The sequence below is a fragment of the Taudactylus pleione genome, unplaced genomic scaffold, assembly GCF_031769625.1.
Source record: "Taudactylus pleione unplaced genomic scaffold, aTauple2 ptg001623l, whole genome shotgun sequence".
Taxonomy (NCBI): Eukaryota; Metazoa; Chordata; class Amphibia; order Anura; family Myobatrachidae; genus Taudactylus; species Taudactylus pleione.
The window spans coordinates 320,180-343,937 of NW_028286020.1; the positions used below are offsets into that span (position 1 = coordinate 320,180).

Below are 23,758 nucleotides of genomic sequence, written 5' to 3' on the forward strand. Positions count from 1 at the left end.
CAGTTTCATTGGAGGGGATACAGCACCGTGCGGACGTCCTAATGCAGACTCATGTGAGGGTTGGAAGATAGACACGAACTTCTCTTCAGCCTTAACCAAGTGTCATTATGGCTTTGCCACCAAACTTGGCAACTTACAGAACTTTGTATCAGCTCTGGCGACGAAATGCCCATATAGAGCTGGCAGACCTGGGAGAGTTCTGCCCTTATTGCCTATGCTTTGCCAGTAACACAGTGGATCCAACAAGCTGTTGTGGTTTTGAAGGACACCCGGCTCTTCTGTGCTTCTGCTGGGATAACTGGCAGAAATGGGGAAGACGTACTGGCACAATGGAAGTAGGTGGACGGAGCGGGTTAAAGAACGCCCCATTGTTATGCGCCAGGGGACAGCTAAGACTACTGTTCAATGTTTCAAAACTATCGTTTAAAAAACTTGTGTATGCCCCCAACATATGACGGAGTAACACAGGATAATGAGAGCCGGTTATCATGACACATGTCATCAATTGTCTATGGTTTATCACCATTGGCAGGTATTTAGGCATGCAAAGACTGCGACCGCCCATTACTTTGTCATCAGACCTCTCTGTATCAATGGGGAAACCACCTACTAGCTACCACAAACCATTAATGGTCAAAAGCCATGCCTACGTACAATGCAGTAATGTGTGCTTAGATAACCCACTGAAAAGCCCCTTCCCCTGTCCGAGAGACTCTGGCAGAGACTTCAGAAGACCATGTAGTTCCGCTGTTACTAAGCAATGTACATCCTGAGCTCTGATGCATGTGTAGCCATCTTGGGCCTCTGTGTCCTGAATGTCACTCTGCTCATAATCGTTGTAGAGTGGAGACAGCCCACATGGTAACTGGCAACCCGAGACCTTGGCGTGTGCACGAGGCATTGCCAATAAGGGGAGTATCACATGACCAGAAGTCATTCTTCTATGTTATCATACTCTGTGTGTTCCGCCATAGGGCCATATTCAATTAGCGGCAAAATCGGGTGGGTTTTTTTTTGCCAAATTGACATTTTTGCCAAAAAAACAGTCGAAAACGGCAACAGGCGATAAAAAACTGGAGAAAAGTTTTCTCCATCCCAGACCAGGAAAAAAAAAAAAAAAAATGCAAAATCCCTATTTTTGGTGAAATAAGTGGGGATTTCTTTCAGAACCCTTTGTACACCCCACCTAATGATAAATTAGAGAAATAAAAAATGTCATAAGTTGCGTACATTGGTGAAAAACGACGCGCAAAAAAAAAAAAAAAAATCATTACAAAAAGATAGAAAGCAATTTTTACAGGAAATTACTGTTCCACGTAAATTGGGGGTACGTTAAAATGGATGCAAGTATATTTTCATGTTGTAAAAACACAATTTTAAATATGGTTAAAAAAACCGCCTGCTGCGACTGCGTGCGATGTTTAAAACACTTGACGCATCCATACCGCCCCTCCCAAAAAAATCAGACCCAATACGTTAAAACCATTTTCAACTATTTTTTTGCCCACAATTTGTGCAGTGGTTTTTCGCCAAAGTACGAAAAATGGCCATTTTCACCGCTAAATGAATACGGCCCTTAGATTCTTACCTTCTTGGTTTTCTTCTGTGCTCCGGGCGACGTCTGGGTCCTGGTCGGTGGGTGGAGGTCTCCGTAGCTGGCGATATACTGGATGAGGTTCATCAGCGCAGCACAAGAGTCTGAGCAAGTCCGGATATGAATCACATCGCTAGAACAATACATCTCGAACCGGGGCTTGTTCTGAAAGAACACGGGGCATTAGGATGACTCTCAGCCTTCTCAGTTAAACAAATATAAAGAAACAATTTAAATTATTCTTGTTAAATTTTTTTTTTTTTTGTTATATTAAAAACTCTTCAAAAACATTTTCATATTCTTAGGGTCTGACCAATTGTCCTTCTGTTACTTGCAAACAGCTCTAGTGAAGCCGGGAGTGACGCCAGGAGAGAGCGGTAAAAATCAGTGGACTGAACACGTCCTGGAAGTTCAGGACGCTGAGGCGGGATATGGGCAGTGTAAGTGGCTCCTGACTGGACCGTCCAGTTAGCGTTGACATACACTAACCCCAAAGAGCAGGGCTTGACAACGTTTTCTAAAATCTAGCAGCCAGGATGAAAGTGTAGGAGCCAGACCACCGTCCCCCCCAAAAAAAATTAGAGCGAGTGAGGAGCACAGTTCTGTGTGTTATACACACTATACTAGTCCACAAAATGGTCACAGTTGAATGGATACAGTAACATGGAGGCCCCCTCACTGCTCTGCACAGCTCCCCTGCTCCACCCCCCACCCTCCAGTAATACCGGACCACATTTCACATAACATAATGGTGCCAGAAAGTACAACAGAACCCCCCTCCCCTTGTGGTCACATCACTATCCCTCTGAAGCCGCTCCGCAATCCCTGGCCACGCATAGACCCTACTATCAGAGAGCTCTATGCAGCCGGAGATAGGAGACAGTAGACAGCCGGGACGTACAGGAGGATCAGCGTAGACTGAGACAGACAACAGGGATCAGAGCAGGCCAGGATGGAGAGGAGGAGTCAGTGCAGGCCAGGACGGACACAGGCACAGCAGTCACCACAGGTGACACTCAGCACATGCACTCCTGTGCATGATATGATCACCGCAATACTATAGGCACGAATCTCCGCCAGAGCTGATGAGGATCTGCTTCCTCCCTCACTGCAAAATCTGGTAGCCATGGCGACCTGGCCCCCGGGATTTGTCGAGCCCTGCCATAGAGTGTGGAAAATTTTTAACTACGCACCCAGCTGCAATGACTGCCCACTCCCTGACAAAAGTGCACCTTGGTCAGCACATTCAGGCCATGGTGAGGTCTGGGATCCCCAGCAAACAACACCTGGCGCTCCCATCCATTAGTGTTTTTTGGCATGGTGTCTTTGTAAAACAGAATTGCTTATTATCCGTATTTGAAGGTCACAAAATAAAATTACCTTTTCTCCAAACTTTACAGCCAGTATGGTCAGTTCTAAAAGTCCCATGTCCAAGACTCGTACATAATCTGGAAAATGAAATTTTAATGTAACTCTTTCATAAGAGTATAAATGAGTGACTTAGCATAGCCCTGCCTACCTCTTGCACGTTGATTGGTCAATAACCAGTGCCATCCACCAATCAGTCTTACTACTGCGGCCGCACAGGTGTGCCCGAGAAGCAGGTAGAGGAAGATGCCAGGTCGTTTCAATGTGATCAAAATACCATCAGTGTGCCCGAGCAAGATACCATGCTTGCCCCTCGGCTGTCAGACACTACTATATAGCGTGCGGCCTGGATCCGCCATGGGATCTGCCGTGTCAAGATGGTGGCATAATTCTACATCCTTTTGTAAGACAACCTTGGCGGATCTCGTGTTCCTAGCTAAATGCAGGCTTGGCACACTCACGCACCTCTAATGCCGCCAACATGGATCAACGATATTTAATTTTGCGTCATCAGAATAGAAATGAGATCCAAACACCGCAGATGGTATACATGCCGTTTTATCTGTGCAAATTAACCTCCCGTGTCCCCATTCTTACCTCGGTGTAAGTTGACGGACACCGCATTGCATTTGTCAGATAAGTGAAGGGCAGCCTCATCCAAGATAATCCTAAAAATGGGGACATAAAGAGATGAAAAATGGGACTTAATGTATACAGCAAAGTGCAGAGACAATAGCGCCATCTGCTGGCCACAGCAGCACATTGTGTAAAACAGACTTATAAAACTTTTCAAGCAGTTCATTCAGAAGACTCATGAAAGTAATGTGGCAATACCGGAGGCTGGAGGAGGATTTGTCCAATGAAACACTGCTGGAAACACTGAAGGTCTCAACAGTCAGCAGAGCTCGTATTGGTAAGTAGAGAGGCCTGTGAATTAAGAAAACAGAACTGGTCGTAACATCAGGCGCCATACACCAGCAAGCAAATCAAGTGAGAAAGGTCAATTCTGCAGCTGCATAAATCAAAAATTCAACTTAATACGAAAAGGTCGGCTAGCAGCAAGCACAAGTTAGTACTTAGGCTATTACAAATCATTTATGTAATCTCTGTGTTGCTTGGGGGGGACTGATCTTTCTGTGCACTAAAGAGTTGATGTTTTGCAGAGCGAAAAGTCTCATTAACTTATAGTGGTCTTTATTTACAAAGTATAAAATGTCTGAGACGTAGTGCAAAGTTCTATTTGCTAATGTCATTAGCCTTCATTCGCACATGGATTTCTGCCAAAACGCACGGGTTTGCGTAGTAAAATGGCGGCGTTTGCGGAGGAACGGGAGGCGTTGGGGGAAGCGAAGGTGTTCCTTGGTAAGTAGACAATAACTGCATCAGTGTTCCGAGTATTGCGCAGCAGCGCAAAAACAAGATTTTATTTTGCAGGACCAGATTAAAATGAGAGAAAAGGGTACAGAGGGCAGATGTTTAGGGACGTTACTTGATAGGTGGGGGAGCGCATCACTATTTTAATTCTGTAAAAACACGTTACATGTGCAGCAGCTATAAGCTGGTGGAGATTGGGTTTTGTTCTATACTTTTACTGCAACGCATTTCGCAGCTTCCAGATGCACATCAGCAGAGAAACGCATTTCTAGGTGCACTTTGCCTAATGTAAAATACATTTTCTAACACAAAGTGACAGGTCATAAAGACAGCTCACTTTCCTATCACTCTTATTATTACTGCGAGCCATCAATACACCAATTTAGTAGAAAGACAGACACATCCCAGTGGGTGGAGCCATCTGGGAGTGGAGCGCATGCGTGCACCATGACGTAAGCTGGCCAGCCATCTAGGCGCATCATTGCAAAACGTAAGTGAGCTCTTTGTATATGAGGATCAATGGAAACAGACTTCTTATGCTATAAACCAATGTTCATACAAGTGCAGCCAATTAACAGGAACTAGTGACATCACTTAGACAAGAACTGTGATTTCTAAACAGAGTGGAAAAATTAATCGTGTAATAATAGAGCTAATGTCTTATAATACAGTTTAATACAGCACTGTTTTTAACGTCTGAGTAGTTAGTCTATCTCGCAAAAGCAGTTACCAGTAACATGTTGGGCGTTCCTCATCTAACGGTTACAGGATAGCAAGACGCACGTAGTCATTACCTGTAGTCCAGAGCGCAACTCCACAGGTGAATATGAAAAGTGGTAATGGAAGTTGGGGGGTTATAGCCTAACACCGGCTCGTCCGAAATATTCAGAAACTGCAGTATCTACATTTAAAAAGAAAAGAAAACTGAAGATGCTGTATATGCAAATTGAGATTATATATATATGCGATGACTTCATCTCCTAATTAAATAAAACTGTATTGTTTAGCAGCAGGTAGAAGATAGTGGGTGGAGCTGACACGCTGTACACTGTCCCTAGATACACCTGTAAGTACTCTCACACTTTTTACACGTTCCCTTACAAGCCACGCCCACTTCAGCTCTTCGCCTTATTAAAGAGCATCCAACTCTCACAAAGCTCTGTTTCAAGTTACTGTATCAGGGCACTATAGAACCCATTAACACAATACAGGTAGATAATATATGTATGTATAAATACTACATTTAGCTATGCAATAATTATAATGTCTTTAAGAACAATCTTACACACCAAAAATGTATTCATTCAACAAAGTTTATACCATATCTGTGTGTAGGTACATTGGCTTACATTGCAGATTTCTTCATAAATGTGTTTAAAGGGGATCCGGTCAAGGTCCTGGCAAAAGGGATGCCAGCATTAAGAATACCGGCGCCGTAATCCCGACGCTTGTCAGAATCCCGACTGCAGGCATCCCCAAGGCAAGTAGCAGGTTAGGGGGAGTGTTAGACACTAGCAGGGTGGTTAGGGGGTTAGGATACCTAACCGACAGGTGTTGGTATCCTAACCCTGTCACGATGCCGGCGTTGGGTTTTTGATTGCCGGAATCCCGAGCACCGGCATTCCCTACCCAACCCGAGTGCCCTTCTCATGTGGGTGTATAATAATCTAGAGCAGATGCCATATAACATTACAACAATCTAGCACAGACTACTCATCACATGACTGCTGGTCTCATTACATATACAGTATCACATCTTATTTAATACAGTATTACTGCTATACATAAGTGCCAGTACTTGCTGCGTCTATTTATCGCGACGAAGCAGGTCAACACACCACCCGCATGTATTATCACCCGGTTTGCTGCAAAGAGGTAGAGGGCTAATTCACCTGCCCAGTTAATCGCACTCTCCCTCTTTAGGCTTGCAGTGAATCTGGGCATGTGCCGGTCAGATATTTTTATTGAAGCACGGTCCCTGGCTGCATACTTTGAAGCACGGTCCCTGGCTGCATACTTTGAAGCACGGTCCCTGGCTGCATACTTTGAAGCACGGTCCCTGGCTGCATACTTTGAAGCACGGTCCCTGGTTGCATACTTTGAAGCACGGTCCCTGGTTGCATACTTTGAAGCACGGTCCCTGGCTGCATACTTTGAAGCACGGTCCCTGGCTGCATACTTTGAAGCACGGTCCCTGGCTGCATACTTTGAAGCACGGTCCCTGGCTGCATACTTTGAAGCACGGTCCCTGGCTGCATACTTTGAAGCACGGTCCCTGGCTGCATACTTTGAAGCACGGTCCCTGGCTGCATACTTTGAAGCACAGTCCCTGGCTGCATACTTTGAAGCACGTCCCTGGCTGCATACTTTGAAGCACGGTCCCTGGTTGCATATTTTGGCAGCCAGGGACCGTGCTGTAGTCTGGCAGCGACAGCTGCAGGTATCAAAATGGATAGTTGCTGTTGTCGGAACGGTCAGCGCCACTGACCATTCATACATTGCCTCACCACTTCAGCACCCGATCAGGGGATAGCCGCGCCGTTAATGACAGGGGCGCATACTAAACGCAGGGAAGCGGTAATTGCAGCACTTAGCGTGCAAAGTTACTGATTTTACACACATCGCCACATCATACATCTCCTCCGATGTTACAACCGATTACGTCAACTTTAACAGCTGCACACAATAGGTAAGAAACGGCTCCGGACCTGTTCGTGCCAGGTGTGTTCGGAGTGAAGTACGCGGTGTTGAAGCGTTGCTCCTCGCAGACCCACCGCAATAAGGAACTCCTGGAAGACAAAGAGTATAACACTCACCGTTACAGCACCGCAGCGCACACAATCACGGTGTAACCGCAATACACAGCTCATCACTATAAGGAACGTCTTAGCGTTAGAAATAAATAAAACCACTTGTGTGGGATAACGTTGTGCGATACAGATGTGTCCACATACACCTATTCTCATAATAGTCCTGATTAGCGATACAGACTTTACGATTTAGAATTAGCGTTTTGGCGCAGATAAGTACCTAGTAAACTATAATCGAGCTAAAAAGCAGAACTGAGACAAAAAAGCACAACGGAGGAAAAAGTAGCAAACTTGAAGAAAAAGGCGCTCAATCTAGGGTAAAAAGGCAAAGGACCGGTCTGACACGAGTGACCTGCGGCACGCGTCCTTGTGCTTTATCCGACACTTTATACCAATTCATTTCTGACAAACATACTGACAAAAATATTAATCCTGAGTACCTAGTACACTATGGGCCTGATGGTTTGCGTACAACTCCAATGGTGGCCGATCGGCGCGTGCGCAAGATCTGTACATGTATGGATCAGTGTCTGCGAGATCTCACTCGCAGGGCCTCCTAAGCCGCAGAATGATGTGCCGGCGCCAAGCAGCGTGTCGGCTCCGTTTTCTGGGCGCAGTGAAGCCAGTGGCTGCTTTTATGCAGCTTCTCTGGCTTCAGCTGTGTGACAACACAGGCCACCCTGAGTAACCCAGATGAGCGATGGAAACGCAGAGTGATCTGATGCTGCATCCTTGGACGCATCACAGAAGCCAGCAGGAGGTGTCTATTTACACGAGACGCCTCCTGCACTTTACCATATTTTAGCATCAAAATAATATGCAACAGCGATGCTAAAACTGCATAATCGCTACACGATATAATGAACGATTGAACTATAATGACATCGTAATCGCTCAATCGTCCGCAATATTGTGCGGTGGATATGCCGTCAACGCCCAGGGATGCGCGCTCCCGCTGGTAGTTGACGCCGTCGCTCATCGCGTGAACCTGCTGTCCAACCTGATGATATTGTCAGGCTGTGCAGGCTTGGGGATGAGGGAAGGTGTCGGCACTGAACGATATATCGTTCAGTGTGGGCTCAATGTCCACTACACGATATAATGAACGATTACGTGATCCTCGCCGTGCATAGCTATGTTTAATCTGCGACTTTACACCTATGCCATTGTGACTAAAATACTCCGTAGCTATTACACTAAGTGCCAACTAAGGACCTGATTCAGCAGCGGACAGAATTGCAAAGTCGCACACAAGCGGCTGCGCTATTCCGTCCTGCAAACATGAAATTGCAGCAGGAGGTGTCCGACACCTCTTTGCTGCATCGGCGATCCCATCGCTGCGACCGGAATCAGGCTGCGGTAGCTCACCGCAGCCTGGCCGGGTCCCGTCAGCTTGCGTCACGCCCCCATTTATGGCAATACAGGGCTTCCCTGCACCGCCCCACAAACCGGGCCTGCGTGCGATTATACAGGACCCACTCAGTGCACGCGCGAAACGGGTCCTGCACGTGTGCAGATTGCCGATAATCGGGAAATTTGCGATCGGCAGGGCACTAAGACCCAAAATTGAAGAAAATAGTAAAACTGAGGAAAAAGTACGCAGCGCGGGAATCGCTCCATGTCTTGCGCCATATGGAGTAAAGAGAATAAGGGTATGAGGACATATCTGTACATTAGGGTGACCGTACAAATATAAATGGTTTGATTTTTTTTTTCCCCTTTGTAAATTGTGACAGTAACCAATCTGCATATGTCCCAGCGAATATAATATCAGTCATAAAATGAGAATTATATATATAATATTTGTAAGTGTACATTACACACTGGATAGCACTATCTACAAACTGTGGCTCTGATTCACAGTCGGTCGCTCTGACAGAGCGCTCGCTTTGAATCATGGCAGGTCTTTTTTTTTTTTTTTCTGTAGAACGGCCTCCTGGCCGCTCGCATAGCTGTGGGTGACCACCCACAGCTACAGCGAGCGGCCATGATTATGGTCGCGATGGTCAAGACCATCGGGCTTGCAACGAGACCCTTGTGGTAGGGTCTCGTTGCCGCAAGCCCCAGAGAGCTTTCGGCTCTAACAGAGCCAAAAGCACTCCCACTGACATCACTTGTGATGTCAGTGGGGCCGGCCCCAGACGGTAGGCATTCACATGGGAACGCCTCCGTTTGGCAAGCCATCCCCTCCTTTGGTTGGCGGGCCGTCACTCAAAATCGAAGGCACGCCCCCTTTGGTACGAGACCCGGAGCGACGGATTGCCCATCGCTATCCGGGTCTCGCGCATGCGCATGACGGAGCCTGCTCCGTCTTGCGCATGCGCTCTGGGCCACCATCGACCCAGTTGCGAACGCTCAGCGCTCGTGAGCGGGTCTGAATCAGGCCCTGTGTCTTTCTAAATATGTTCTACTGGCTACAAAATACTCTACTGACAGCTGAACCAACCCCAAATATTAGTCTGCATTATAGAATGGGGTATGAATGGTCCCACCAGGGTGTAATAATCTTACTCGTGTCATTTTCTTTGCGTTTTCAGGAACCCATCCTTGCTCAAATTTACCAGGGATCCTAAACCAGTTCTCTATCCCAATTACAACATTAGTGCATCCCCCAGCTGCTGCCCACGTGCCTACAACGTGTCATTAGAGAGAGGACTAGTAACCATGAGGCCACCTTTGTGTTATTTTCAGATTTATCGGACTGGATTTTCACTGCCACGGTCAGCATGCTCAGACTGTCCACTCCCACTCCATTGCCATTCACGCGGTTACTGGTCCCGTCCTCTTCAGAGGAATAAACGGTCGGCTCTAACCAGTGTGGTCGGGGCACGCTAGGAAGTCTGAGGTCGGCAGGATGAACCACACCGTCCAAAACACCTGTGTAGGTGGACAAGAAATAATTTAGTTCTATGGTAATAAAAACGTAAAGCTGATTGATTATAGTTTTTTTTTTTCACCCTCCAAATTGTACAGTACATAGGAGGTCTGTGCAGTAACCCAAAGGTACAGTACAGACAACAGATGAACCAGAGGCTCCCTCTGCTGGTCACGAGGGGTAGTGCAGTATTTTTCCCATCACAAATCACGAATACAGTTACTGTATTTCTAGGCCCCATTAATCCCCATCGGAAGACATCACACAGGGAGCGTGTACTGTACCTTGGTGGTAGAGGCTCAGGCTGCTTGCGTGGAGACATAAATAGTGTTTGTCTTCAAATCCTTCATATTTTGTCACAGTAAAGAGAGATCCACTGTTAAACTCCAACCAAAACTCTCCGTGCTTGTCCTCCATTACCTTCCCCTCCGCCTGCTGCTGGCAAACATTAGGTTTTATGTTCACAACAAGTATTTTAATACGAAATCACTATAATATTACATATAGTTTTTTTTTACATGACTGAACTACGCAATTTGAAGAGACAGACATAATTTTTCTTCTGGTCATGAATCCTGCGGGCTGGGCCGGTGAGATGGACGCAATGCAGTGGTTTACGCTGTTGAGTGATTATCGGAGATATGACCGTGCGTCTAGTTTCAAGCTGGGGGAGTTAACGGAAAACGCAGGCGGTGCCGTGGCTCCGGTGTCTTACTTCCCGTGGCCGTTCTCCGTGACCATAGGGTTACTCAGAACTTTGATAATCGACTCAACTGCAAACGAGGCTGCGCCTTTCAATGCAATCGCTTGGATTTGCGAAGCCGCCGGTGTCCGACTCAATACAAATCCCGGGGGCCGCAAGATGTTTTGCATATTTTTCGAACAGCCGCTGCAACGGCGGTGGAATAACCGTCCACCTCTGAATGAGGCCCAATGCCCGGTAGGTGGTCCTCTCAGCTCAGAGCTTCTGCCGTGCTTTGCCCTCTCCACCGTCATCCCGGAATGGCAGGGTCTGTTACTGCCACTCAAACAACGCCAATAATGGCTACAGAACAGAGGGTAGAGCAGAGCACGGCGCCTAGCTTTACTCAGTCGATGAGGTGAGAGATATTGGGCGGTCCTGCTAAAAGTGGTCTACTGAGTGACCGCAAATATCATGTAGATACAGAGGACCTGATTCAGAGATGGCCGGAATTATTGTATAACTACACAGAAGTGGCTCTGCAATTCCGTCCCTCTAAAATACTAATGCAGCAGGGGGGGGTCTGTAAGAAACAGACACCTCCTTCCCAGCACTGCGACAAAGGTAACAGTCTGGGTTCACCATCGCAACCATCAGAGGCGATGGTTGCCCCTTCGGCCAGGTTGCAGTAGCTGAAGCTTATCACAGCCTGACCGGGTCCTAGCACCTGCGAGACAAGGAAACCTGCATGCACCAACGCAGACCCTGGCCTCGTACCACCCACCCCCCACACACGCTGCAGCTTGTCAATCATGTTGCGAATTGGGAGTGTCTTGTTGGCAAAATCCTACTAACAGCTGCAGCTTTCCTAAGAAACACGGATATAATACCCAGAGTAATTGCACCAAGTCAGTGTTATTCATGTACAATCATTTGGTTTGACAAAAAGAGGAGATAAGCAGAGGTGTAATGAGGCGGCCAGTATTACCTTGACATCGGTAAACAGAGAGAACAAGCCCTGGTTTATGTTGACCAGGACAGACAGGAAACTCTGGGACTGTTTGCTCTGACATTCCAGCTTTTTCTTTCTGCGACAATGATAGTTTGAATCCAGGATGTAATCGTACTGCAAAGTCTCCTCCTCTGAGCCACTGTCATCATCTGCAGAGAGACGCAACACACTGATATCTAGCTGGTTACATCACCTATATAATACGCTGATTGCTAGCTGGTTACATCACCAATATAACACGCTGATATCTAGCTGGTTACATCACCAATATAACACGCTGATATCTAGCTGGTCACATCACCTATATAACACGCTGATTGCTAGCTGGTTACATCACCTATATAACACGCTGATATCTAGCTGGTCACATCACCTATATAACACGCTGATATCTAGCTGGTCACATCACCAATATAACACGCTGATATCTAGCTGGTCACATCACCAATATAACACGCTGATATCTAGCTGGTCACATCACCAATATAACACGCTGATATCTAGCTGGTCACATCACCAATATAACACGCTGATATCTAGCTGGTTACATCACCAATATAACACGCTGATATCTAGCTGGTCACATCACCAATATAACACGCTGATATCTAGCTGGTCACATCACCAATATAACACGCTGATATCTAGATGGTCACATCACCTATATAACACGCTGATATCTAGCTGGTCACATCACCTATATAACACGCTGATTGCTAGCTGGTACATCACCTATATAACACGCTGATTGCTAGCTGGTACATCACCTATATAACACGCTGATATCTAGCTGGTTACATCATCTATATAACACGCTGATTGCTAGCTGGTTACATCACCAATATAACACGCTGATTGCTAGCTGGTCACATCACCTATATAACACGCTGATATCTAGCTGGTTACATCACGTATATAACACGCTGATTGCTAGCTGGTTACATCACCTATATAACACACTGATTACTAGCTGGCTACATAAATATAACACGCTGATATCTAGCTGGTTACATCACCTATATAACATGCTGATATCTAGCTGGTTACATCACCTATATAACACGCTGATATGTAGCTGGTTACATCACCTATATAACACGCTGATATCTAGCTGGTTACATCACCTATATAACACGCTGATATCTAGCTGGTTACATCACCTATATAACACGCTGATATCTAGCTGGTCACATCACCTATATAACACGCTGATATCTAGCTGGTTACATCACCAATATAACACACTGATATCTAGCTGGTTACATCAATGTAACACGCTGATATCTAGCTGGTTACATCACCAATATAACACGCTGATATCTAGCTGGTTACATCACCAATATAACACGCTGATTGCTAGCTGGTTACATCACCTATATAACACGCTGATATCTAGCTGGTTACATCACCTATATAACACGCTGATATCTAGCTGGTCACATCACCTATATAACACGCTGATATCTAGCTGGTTACATCACCAATATAACACACTGATATCTAGCTGGTTACATCAATGTAACACGCTGATATCTAGCTGGTTACATCACCAATATAACACGCTGATATCTAGCTGGTTACATCACCAATATAACACGCTGATTGCTAGCTGGTTACATCACCTATATAACACGCTGATATCTAGCTGGTCACATCACCAATATAACACGCTGATATCTAGCTGGTCACATCACCAATATAACACGCTGATATCTAGCTGGTCACATCACCAATATAACACGCTGATATCTAGCTGGTTACATCACCTATATAACACGCTGATTGCTAGCTGGTTACATCAATATAACACGCTGATATCTAGCTGGTTACATCACCTATATAACACGCTGATATCTAGCTGGTCACATCACCTATATAACACGCTGATATCTAGCTGGTCACATCACCTATATAACACGCTGATATCTAGCTGGTTACATCACCATTATAACACGCTGATATCTAGCTGGTTACAACACCAATATAACATGCTGATATCTAGCTGGTTACATCAATGTAACACGCTGATATCTAGCTGGTTACATCACCTATATAACACGCTGATATCTAGCTGGTTACATCACCAATATAACACGCTGATTGCTAGCTGGTTACATCACCTATATAACACGCTGATATCTAGCTGGTTACATCACCAATATAACACGCTGATATGTAGCTGGTTACATCACCTATATAACACGCTGATATCTAACTGGTTACATCACCAATATAACACGCTGATATCTAGCTGGTTACATCACCTATATAACACGCTGATATGTAGCTGGTTACATCACCTATATAACACGCTGATATGTAGCTGGTTACATCACCTATATAACACGCTGATATCTAACTGGTTACATCACCTATATAACACGCTGATATGTAGCTGGTTACATCACCTATATAACACGCTGATATGTAGCTGGTTACATCACCTATATAACACGCTGATATCTAACTGGTTACATCACCAATATAACACGCTGATATCTAGCTGGTTACATCACCAATATAACACGCTGATTGCTAGCTGGTTACATCACCTATATAACACGCTGATATCTAGCTGGTTACATCACCTATATAACACGCTGATTGCTAGCTGGTACATCACCAATATAACACGCTGATTGCTAGCTGGTTACATCACCTATATAACACGCTGATATCTAGCTGGTTACATCACCTATATAACACGCTGATATCTAACTGGTTACATCACCAATATAACACGCTGATTGCTAGCTGGTTACATCACCTATATAACACGCTGATATCTAGCTGGTACATCACCAATATAACACGCTGATTGCTAGCTGGTACATCACCAATATAACACGCTGATTGCTAGCTGGTTACATCACCTATATAACACGCTGATATCTAGCTGGTTACATCACCTATATAACACACTGATTACTAGCTGGTTACATCACCAATACAACACGCTGATATCTAGCTGGTTACAACACCAATATAACACGCTGATATCTAGCTGGTTACACCAATATAACACGCTGATATCTAGCTGGTTACAACACCTATATAACACGCTGATATCTAGCTGGTTACATCACCAATATAACACGCTGATTGCTAGCTGGTTACATCACCTATATAACACGCCGATATCTAGCTGGTTACATCACCAATATAACACGCTGATTACTAGCTGGTTACATCACCTATATAACACGCTGATATCTAGCTGGTTACATCACCTATATAACACGCTGATTACTAGCTGGTTACATCACCAATATAACACGCTGATTGCTAGCTGGTTACATCACCTATATAACACGCTGATATCTAGCTGGTTACATCACCAATATAACACGCTGATATCTAGCTGGTTACATCACCTATATAACACGCTGATATCTAGCTGGTTACATCACCTATATAACACGCTGATATGTAGCTGGTTACATCACCTATATAACACGCTGATATCTAGCTGGTTACATCACCAATATAACACGCTGATATCTAGCTGGTTACATCACCAATATAACACTCTGATATCTAGCTGGTTACATCACCAATATAACACGCTGATATCTAGCTGGTTACATCACCAATATAACACGCTGATATCTAGCTGGTTACATCACCAATATAACACGCTGATATCTAGCTGGTTACATCACCAATATAACACGCTGATATCTAGCTGGTTACATCACCAATATAACACGCTGATATCTAGCTGGTTACATCACCAATATAACACGCTGATATCTAGCTGGTTACATCACCAATATAACACGCTGATATCTAGCTGGTACATCACCAATATAACACGCTGATATCTAGCTGGTTACATCACCAATATAACACGCTGATATCTAGCTGGTTACACCAATATAACACGCTGATATCTAGATGGTTACATCACCTATATATCTGATATCTAGCTGGTTACATCACCAATATAACACGCTGATATCTAGCTGGTTACATCACCAATATAACACGCTGATATCTAGCTGGTTACATCACCATTATAACACGCTGATATCTAGCTGTTTACATCACCTATATATCTGATATCTAGCTGGTTACATCACCAATATAACACGCTGATATCGTAATGGCTAATTTATGCACGCCCATAAAATGGTGTTTAAATCGTTGTGTGCGCGCATCCGCAATAGCAAACAATCGCTCCGTCTGCAAAAATATCGGCTTTACGAATAGATCTCTGAATCAGGCCCTTAAGTCCATTACACTTAATGCATTTCCTACAATTGGCTATAAGGTAACCGGTTATTTATTTCTGGCACAGAGCAGAAATAAAGGACTTACTACAGCTGTTTTTCACATGTCTGCTGGTTTGTAGAATAATCAAAATGACCTTTAATAAGTGAATTTTTAAAGAATATGCTGTATGGGTGTTCACATCTCTCTTATGCTGGGTACACACTACGCGATCCACAGAACGATATATCGCGGATCTGAACAATAGATTGTGCGGATCGCATAGTGGGCCTGATTCAGACCCGCTCGCAAGCGGGTCGATGTTGGCCCAGTGCGCATGACGGAGGTGGCTCCGTCGTGCGCATGCGCGAGACCCGGATAGCCCGGATAGCGACGGGCAAGCCGTCGCTCCGGGTCTCCTACCAAAGGGGGCGTGCTGTCGATGTTGAGTGACACCACGCCCCCTATGGTGGGCGGGCCGGGGGCGTGGCTGCCCAGACGGAGGCGTTCCCATGGGAACGCCTACCGTCTAGGGTCGGCCCCACTGACATCACAAGTGATGTCAGTGGGAGTGCTTTTGGCTCTGTCAGAGCCAAAAGCACTCTTGGGCTTGCGGCATCGAGACCCTACCGCAAGGGTCTCGTCGCAAGCCCGATGGTTGCGATGGTCTATCGCGACCATCTTCCTGGCCGCTCGCTATAGCTGTGGGTGGTCACCCACAACTATACGAGCGGCCAGGAGGTCGCACTACAAATGAAGAAGGACGGCCCTGATTCAGAGCGAGCGCTCTGTCAGAGCGTCCGGCTCTGAATCAGGGCCAGTGTACGGACTATCTGCTCGCTCCCGTGGTTGCATGCAAAATCGCACGGTCGGCCATACTGCACGGCCAATCGGACGATATCGCATGCGGCGCTGTTGCAGGTTCAATATGTCGGGCTGACACATCATCTGGCCCGTACACCCCTCATTACATAGAATGAAATCCTCTCGAGCTGGAAACTTGCAGCACGTTGAGCAGACGATAACAGTAAAGCGGTGCAAAAACAAGGCGTTGTGCAATGCAGATGCGCTTCACAAATTACCTCTGATGATGGAGAGATCCATTCTACACCCCTATGCCCCTCTCAGCCTCATCCAACAGCAATTTCATGTACTGTACGTGATTTTGTTTTCCTTTGTACTGTACATGGAGGAGTGGGCAAGGGGAAGGAGTAGAAGAATGCCTGCAATGGCTGCTTATATTATATAGCATTAACAAGAGTAAGAGAAAGCATCATGAATGAGCCCCTCCCCGTCTGTATAAATGTAAAGAGAACATAAAACATATCAGCACGTTATCTGCAGACTAGAAGTCTCACCGTAACGAAGAGCGGATTTAAACACGCTGTTTGCGTCTTTGCTGAAGGTGTTGATCAGCTGGCTGGCGACTGACAGGCCGATACCGTACGACAAGTTTTCAAAGGTCTCCACAGGAGAAGGGGCGGTGGGTTCCCAGAGGAGCAAATCATTGCTTATCCTAAAACATGAAAATACATTCATCAGAGTTCTGTATTCTTCTGAGATATTATATAACAAGAGATATGGTAAGAACTTACCTTTGTTATCTCTGTTTCTACGAAGTCCATAGGGTCCACAGGGTTGACCTTGGGGTATAGCTGGATCTGGATCCACGGGCACCACGCAGTTAAAGCTTTGCTGCTCCCAGGATGCACTTGGGTCCGTCCTCCTCTATACCCCGCCCCGGCCACAGGCACCTCAGTTGGTAAGCAGCTAAGGCCGGAGGAGGAGACTAAACAGAGAGAAGGAAGACTGGAACACACAAGAAACCATACTCACAGAAATGGGAGACGGAAAACCGGTGACCAGCCACACAGCCCATTTGAAGCCAGGTGCGTCAGGGCGGGCGCCCTGTGGACCCTATGGACTTCGTAGAAACAGAGATAACAAAGGTAAGTTCTTACCATATCTCTTGTTTTCTACTTCAGGGTCCATAGGGGGTCCACAGGGTTGACCTTGGGGATGTCCCAAAGCAGTTCAACTAAGGGCGGGGACGCTCCTGTGCTGAAAGGAGTACCCGGCGCCCAAAGGATGCATCCTGAGAGGCGAAGGTGTCAAACGCATAAAACCTCAAAAACGTCTGAATTGAAGACCAAGTAGCCGCCTTACACAGCTGAACAGCGGAGGCGCCACGTCTAGCAGCCCAAGAGGGACCCACAGAACGAGTGGAATGAGCCTTAACAGAGGCTGGCACAGGTAAACCCTCCTGCGCATAAGCCTCACAAATAACTGAACGAAGCCAACGGGCTATCGTTTGCTTGTTGGCAGGCCAACCCCTCTTGTGAAAACCAAAGAGGACAAACAAAGAATCCGACTTCCTAACCGAAGCAGTCCGGTCCACATAGATTCTAAGTGCCCGGACCACATCCAAGGAAGCCTCACCAGCCGAAAGATCAGGTGACTGAAAAGCTGGCACAACAAGTTCCTGATTAAGGTGGAACTTTGAAACCACTTTGGGCAAAAACTCAGGACGCGTGCGGAGCACTGCCCTGTCCTGGTGAAAAATCAGAAAAGGAGGGCGACAGGAAAGCGCCCCCAATTCTGAAACCCTCCTGGCCGAAGCAATTGCCAGGAGAAAAATGGTCTTAAACGTCAGCCACTTGAGCTCCACCGACTCAAGCGGCTCAAAAGGAGGACCCTGCAAGACCCTCAGTACCACCGTCAAGTCCCACGGAGCCACCGGAGGCACGAAGGGAGGCTGGATCCTGAGAACACCTTGGAAAAAGGTGTAAACATCTGGCAGTGTAGCAATCCGTCGCTGAAACCACACGGACAAAGCAGACACATGAACCTTCAGAGAGGCCAGGCGTAAGCCGAGGTCCAAACCCGATTGAAGAAATTCCAAGATTCTGGAAACCCGGAACACCTGCGGATCATAGTTTCTGGATTCACACCACTGAAAATAAGTGCGCCACACCCTGTGGTAAATCCGTGCGGAGGCAGGCTTGCGTGCCCTAAGCATGGTACCAATCACTGAACTGGAGAAACCCCTAGACCTCAAGACGGCTGTCTCAAGAGCCACGCCGTCAAACACAGCCGACCCAGATCCGGGTAAAGGCAGGGCCCCTGAGACAACAGGTCCCGACGCTGAGGAAGAAGGTACGGAGCGTCGATGGAGAGGCACCTCAGATCGGAGTACCAAGGACGTCTGGGCCACGCCGGAGCCACCAGCACGAGCGTGCCGCCGTCCTGCTTGAATTTCCGCAGAACCCGAGGAAGTAAGGATATCGGAGGAAACAGATACGCCAGGTGAAACGTCCATTTCACCGACAGAGCGTCTACCAGACAGGCGCCTGCGTCTCTTGTCCTTGACCCGTAAACGGGCAACTTGTGATTGTGACGGGAGGCCATCAAGTCCAGTTCCGGCAGCCCCCACCTGTCCACGAGTAGCTGAAACACCTCTGGGTGAAGCGACCATTCCCCGGGATGCACATCGTGACGGCTGAGGAAGTCCGCCTCCCAATTGAGGACTCCGGGAATGAAGACTGCCGAGATCGCTGGAACGTGACACTCCGCCCAAGCAAGAATGCGAGACACCTCCGACATTGCTGCCCGACTGCGAGTTCCCCCTTGGTGGTTGATGTACGCCACCGTGGTGGCGTTGTCGGACTGCACCTGAACCGCCCTTCCGTGAAGAGCGGGGCCGGACGACTGCAGGGCCCTGTACACAGCCCGCAGTTCCAGGATGTTGATGGGGAGAAGTGCTTCTTCCGCGGACCAACGACCCTGAAGCGATAATGAGCCGGTCACTGCCCCCCAACCCCGAAGACTGGCATCCGTCGTGAGCAGGACCCAGTCCGGGATCCAAAAGGGGCGCCCCTCGACCAGATGCACCGTCTGAAGCCACCAAGCCAAAGACTGCCGAACCTCCGCGGACAACACCAGCATCTGAGAGCGGATCCGGTGAGGTAACCCGTTCCACTCCGATAGAATCAGCCCCTGCAGGGGCCGGGAATGGAACTGGGCAAATTCCACCATGTCGAATGTCGACACCATGGACCCCAGAACTCTCATAGCTGAATGGACCGACAGGCGGCAACTGCTCAGGCAACTGTGTATCCGCAGCTGCAGGGAGGAGACCTTCTCTGGAGTCAGGAAAATCCGCTGCTGACGAGAATCCAGCAGGGCTCCCAAATGAACCATCCGCTGTGATGGAATCAGGGAGGACTTCTTCCAGTTTATCAACCACCCGTGTGCCTGAAGACAAGCAATGGTCAGGTGGAGATGTCGAAGAAGCACCTCCGGGGAGCTCGCCAGCAGCAGAAGATCGTCCAGGTACGGCAACAGACGTAGACCCTGACCCCGAAGGTGGGCAGCCATAACCGCCATCACCTTGGTGAACACCCTCGGAGCCGTGGAAAGGCCAAAAGGCAACGCCCGAAATTGGTAGTGATGGTTCAGGATAGCAAACCTCAGATACCGCTGATGTGCCGGTGCTATGGGCACATGGAGATAGGCGTCCTGGATATCGAGGGAGACCATATAATCCCCGGGTTCCATCGCCAGAATGATGGAACGTAACGTTTCCATCCTGAACCTGGGAACTCTGAGGTATCTTTCAGAGACTTCAAATTCAGGATAGGGCGATGAGAACCATTGGGTTTCTGTACCAGAAACAGAGTAGAATAGTACCCCGTCCCGCGCTGAGACTGCGGAACGGGAACAATGACCCCTGCTTGTAGCAAGGATTCTATAGCTACCTGAATCTGACCAGCTTTGGTCTTGTCCAGAGAAGGACTCGTACAAAAAAACTGGTGGGGCGGCCTGAACCGAAAAGACAGGGCGTACCCCTGAGAGACTACTTCTCGAACCCAGGCATCCGTGGTGGTATTGTGCCAACACTGGGCGAATTGGAGAAGTCGGCCTCCCACTCTGGGGTCCCCCAGAGAGAGGCCCGTCCCATCAGGCAGCAGGCTTATCCTCCTGCTTGGAAGAAGGGCGCCGAGCACTCCATGCCTGCTTCTTGGGCTTGGGTGCGGCCTTGGTCGCCGAATGTCTCGGGAAGGACTGGCCCTTGGCCTTACCCTGAACCCGAAAGGACCGAAAGGCAGAGCTCCTCACTTTAGCCGGCGCAGAGGCCGAAGGGAGAAAAGCCGACTTGGACTTAGCCAAAGTATCCACTATTCTGTCCAAATCCGGACCAAATAGTAAATCACCATTAAAAGGCAAGGCCTCCAGACCCTTTTTTGAATCTGCATCAGCCCTCCAGGACCTCAGCCACAGGGAGCGCCGAGCAGATACCGCTGCAGCCGACACCCTAGAAGTGAGCAGGCTGGCATCCAAAGACGCTTCCCCAATATAGGAAGCTGCATCCCGCATCTGTCCCACTAACGCTCTCTGGATATCCGGAGCCTCATCAGGAAAGGTATCCTCCAAGGCATTGGCCCATGCCTCAATGGCTTTAGCCACCCAGGAGATAGCCATGGACGGGCGAGCCACCGCCCCGGAAAGAGAATAAATGGACTTTAAACAAGTCTCCACCTTCCTGTCCGTGGGATCCTTCAAAGAGGAGATAGACGGCAATGGCAACGTCGCGCTTTTGATCAAGCGGGTAACGTGGGAATCCACCGCCGGCGGAGTTTCCCATTTCCTGCAATGAGCTTCAGGAAAAGGATAGTTCGCCGCCAACCTCTTCTGTGGATGGAACCTCTTACTAGGTAATTGCCAGGCCGCCGCCATATGATCCGATAATTGATCAGACAGGGGGAACACAGTTGAGGTCACCTTGGCCTTTTTAAAATTAGGAAACTTCGACCTAGGAGCCGGCGCATCATCCTCAACATGTAGGATAGCCCGCACCGCCCTAACTAAGGCTGGAACATTAATGGAGGACTTAGCTTCCACCTCCTGCCCCATGACATCAGAGTCAGAGTCCTCATGGATTTCTCCATCATCTGAGGACACTTCCGAGTCCGACAACTGCGCAGCTAGTGAACTCACAACCGGACGTTTAGACACCCTTGGTGGCACATCACCTTGCAACATAGACTGAAACGCCGAGGATGAAGCCGCCAGACTCTGTACGGAGCTGGATAGAACATCCACCCAAGGCGGAGGAGCCGTCGGAGCAACACTCTGCAAAGGCACTACAGACTGACACGTCCCTGGGGAAGCCTGCACATACACAGGCAGTCCCGAGTAAGGACCCACAGTCTGGGCCCCGGGGGAAGACCGCAACATTTGTGGAACCCTCGGGGAATGGGGGATGGTGGGCTGCGGTAACGCCCTAGAAGGGACCGCTGATGGGACCGATAACCGGTCCGCAATAGACGCCAGCACCTGTGAAAACATCGCCCAAGGAGGGTCCTGTGATACAGGGGGGTTGGAGGGGCCCGGTACCAGCTGGCACCGCCCGCACAGACCATCCTGAGATAAGTCCTCCCCATCAACTCCAGCAGCACAGCGTCTGCAGGAAAATAGCACAGGAGCCACAGAGCGCTCAGTCTCCTCATCCGACATGATACCGTAAATACACAAGAAATAGGTATCACCAGAGGAATTACGGTTTTAACACCCGCGCACTCACCAGTATGCGAAACAACAGCCCAGATATGGTACTGTGTAGCACACAACAGTATGTGACTGACCCCACAAATACGTGTTTTATATATGTGAGGGTCTCAGAAAAACGCCCTTCCCCCACACACCTGCCGGGCCGTAGGAGAAGGAAAGGGATAGTTATAAGCTGACAGTAAGGAGAATAAGTCACAGACAGGCAGCACTAGCAATAGTCACATACAATGCAGAAAAGTTATACTCACTGCACCTTCCGCTACAATCAACCGCCCAGATTCAGTGTCTGGGAGGGCTATAGCGCTGTGTACACTGTCCTTTAGCAGGGGAGAGGTACACAGGGGGACCGGTCCACTTGATACCGCCTGGGAGTCTGCGATGTGCCAGTAAAGATGGCCGCCGGAGACCTCAGAGGAGGAGTGGCCGAGACATAAGAGCAGCTCAGCGACGCCAGACTCCTAGTTGAAAGGCGCGCTGAGCTGAGGGGAGGAGCCGCTAGACAGGGAAGGCTGCCTCCCCTGGCTAGCAATTAACCCCCGGGTTGCCGGTCCCGCTACCAGCCTGATACCCTGGTGGTCTAGCGGACACGCGGGGTATTCCTCAATTGAGGGGGAGCCCGCCGCCGCCGCTAGCGCCTCCGGTCTGTCCCCAGAGACCGGAGGCTCCTGACTGCATTGAAGTATCCGCGGGCCGCCGCACGCGGCGACCCGCGGCTTACCTGATCCCCGTCGCGTCCGGCAGCAGTCAAGGGAGTCCCCAGAGCCCGGCTAGTACAGGCTCTGGGGTCCCGCCGCGATCCCCAGAGCTGTACTGGCGTCGCGGCGCCAGCGGGGAGAAGGAGCGGCAGCGTGGACGTCCTAAAGGACAGTCTGATGCTGCCGCTCTAAAAGTGTAAAAAAAGAAGAAAAAAAAAATAAAAAATTTTTCTTTTAAAATAAAGCTTAGGGGCTGCTCCTGCAGCCCCACTGCGACAGGGTGACCCGACTCCGGCCGGGCACCAACTAAAAACTGAGGTGCCTGTGGCCGGGGCGGGGTATAGAGGAGGACGGACCCAAGTGCATCCTGGGAGCAGCAAAGCTTTAACTGCGTGGTGCCCGTGGATCCAGATCCAGCTATACCCCAAGGTCAACCCTGTGGACCCCCTATGGACCCTGAAGTAGAAATGTATATTATATACACCCCTAAACAGCCTGCCTCCTCGCTCCTCCTACTGCCTCTCCCAGCCTGCCCCCTCATTCCTCCTTCTGTCTCTCCCAGCCTG

At 48.3% G+C, this 23,758-nt stretch overlaps 1 protein-coding gene across 4 annotated transcripts in view; it reads right to left on the minus strand.

Annotated features, from left to right (window-relative positions):
• ATG2B (autophagy related 2B) overlaps positions 1 to 23,758 on the minus strand; it is a 106,146-nt gene that overhangs the window by 40,581 nt on the left and 41,807 nt on the right. For all 4 annotated transcript variants that reach the window (XM_088464257.1, XM_088464256.1, XM_088464255.1 and 1 more), the window contains exons 20-29: positions 17,286 to 17,443; positions 11,692 to 11,864; positions 10,306 to 10,456; positions 9,821 to 10,023; positions 7,045 to 7,125; positions 5,131 to 5,237; positions 3,797 to 3,889; positions 3,560 to 3,630; positions 2,975 to 3,042; positions 1,589 to 1,759 (exon numbers count right to left, since the gene is read on the minus strand). In XM_088464257.1, coding sequence (XP_088320383.1) covers positions 1,589 to 1,759; positions 2,975 to 3,042; positions 3,560 to 3,630; positions 3,797 to 3,889; positions 5,131 to 5,237; positions 7,045 to 7,125; positions 9,821 to 10,023; positions 10,306 to 10,456; positions 11,692 to 11,864; positions 17,286 to 17,443 — 1,276 coding nt within the window. The remainder of the gene's footprint in view (positions 1 to 1,588; positions 1,760 to 2,974; positions 3,043 to 3,559; positions 3,631 to 3,796; positions 3,890 to 5,130; positions 5,238 to 7,044; positions 7,126 to 9,820; positions 10,024 to 10,305; positions 10,457 to 11,691; positions 11,865 to 17,285; positions 17,444 to 23,758) is intronic.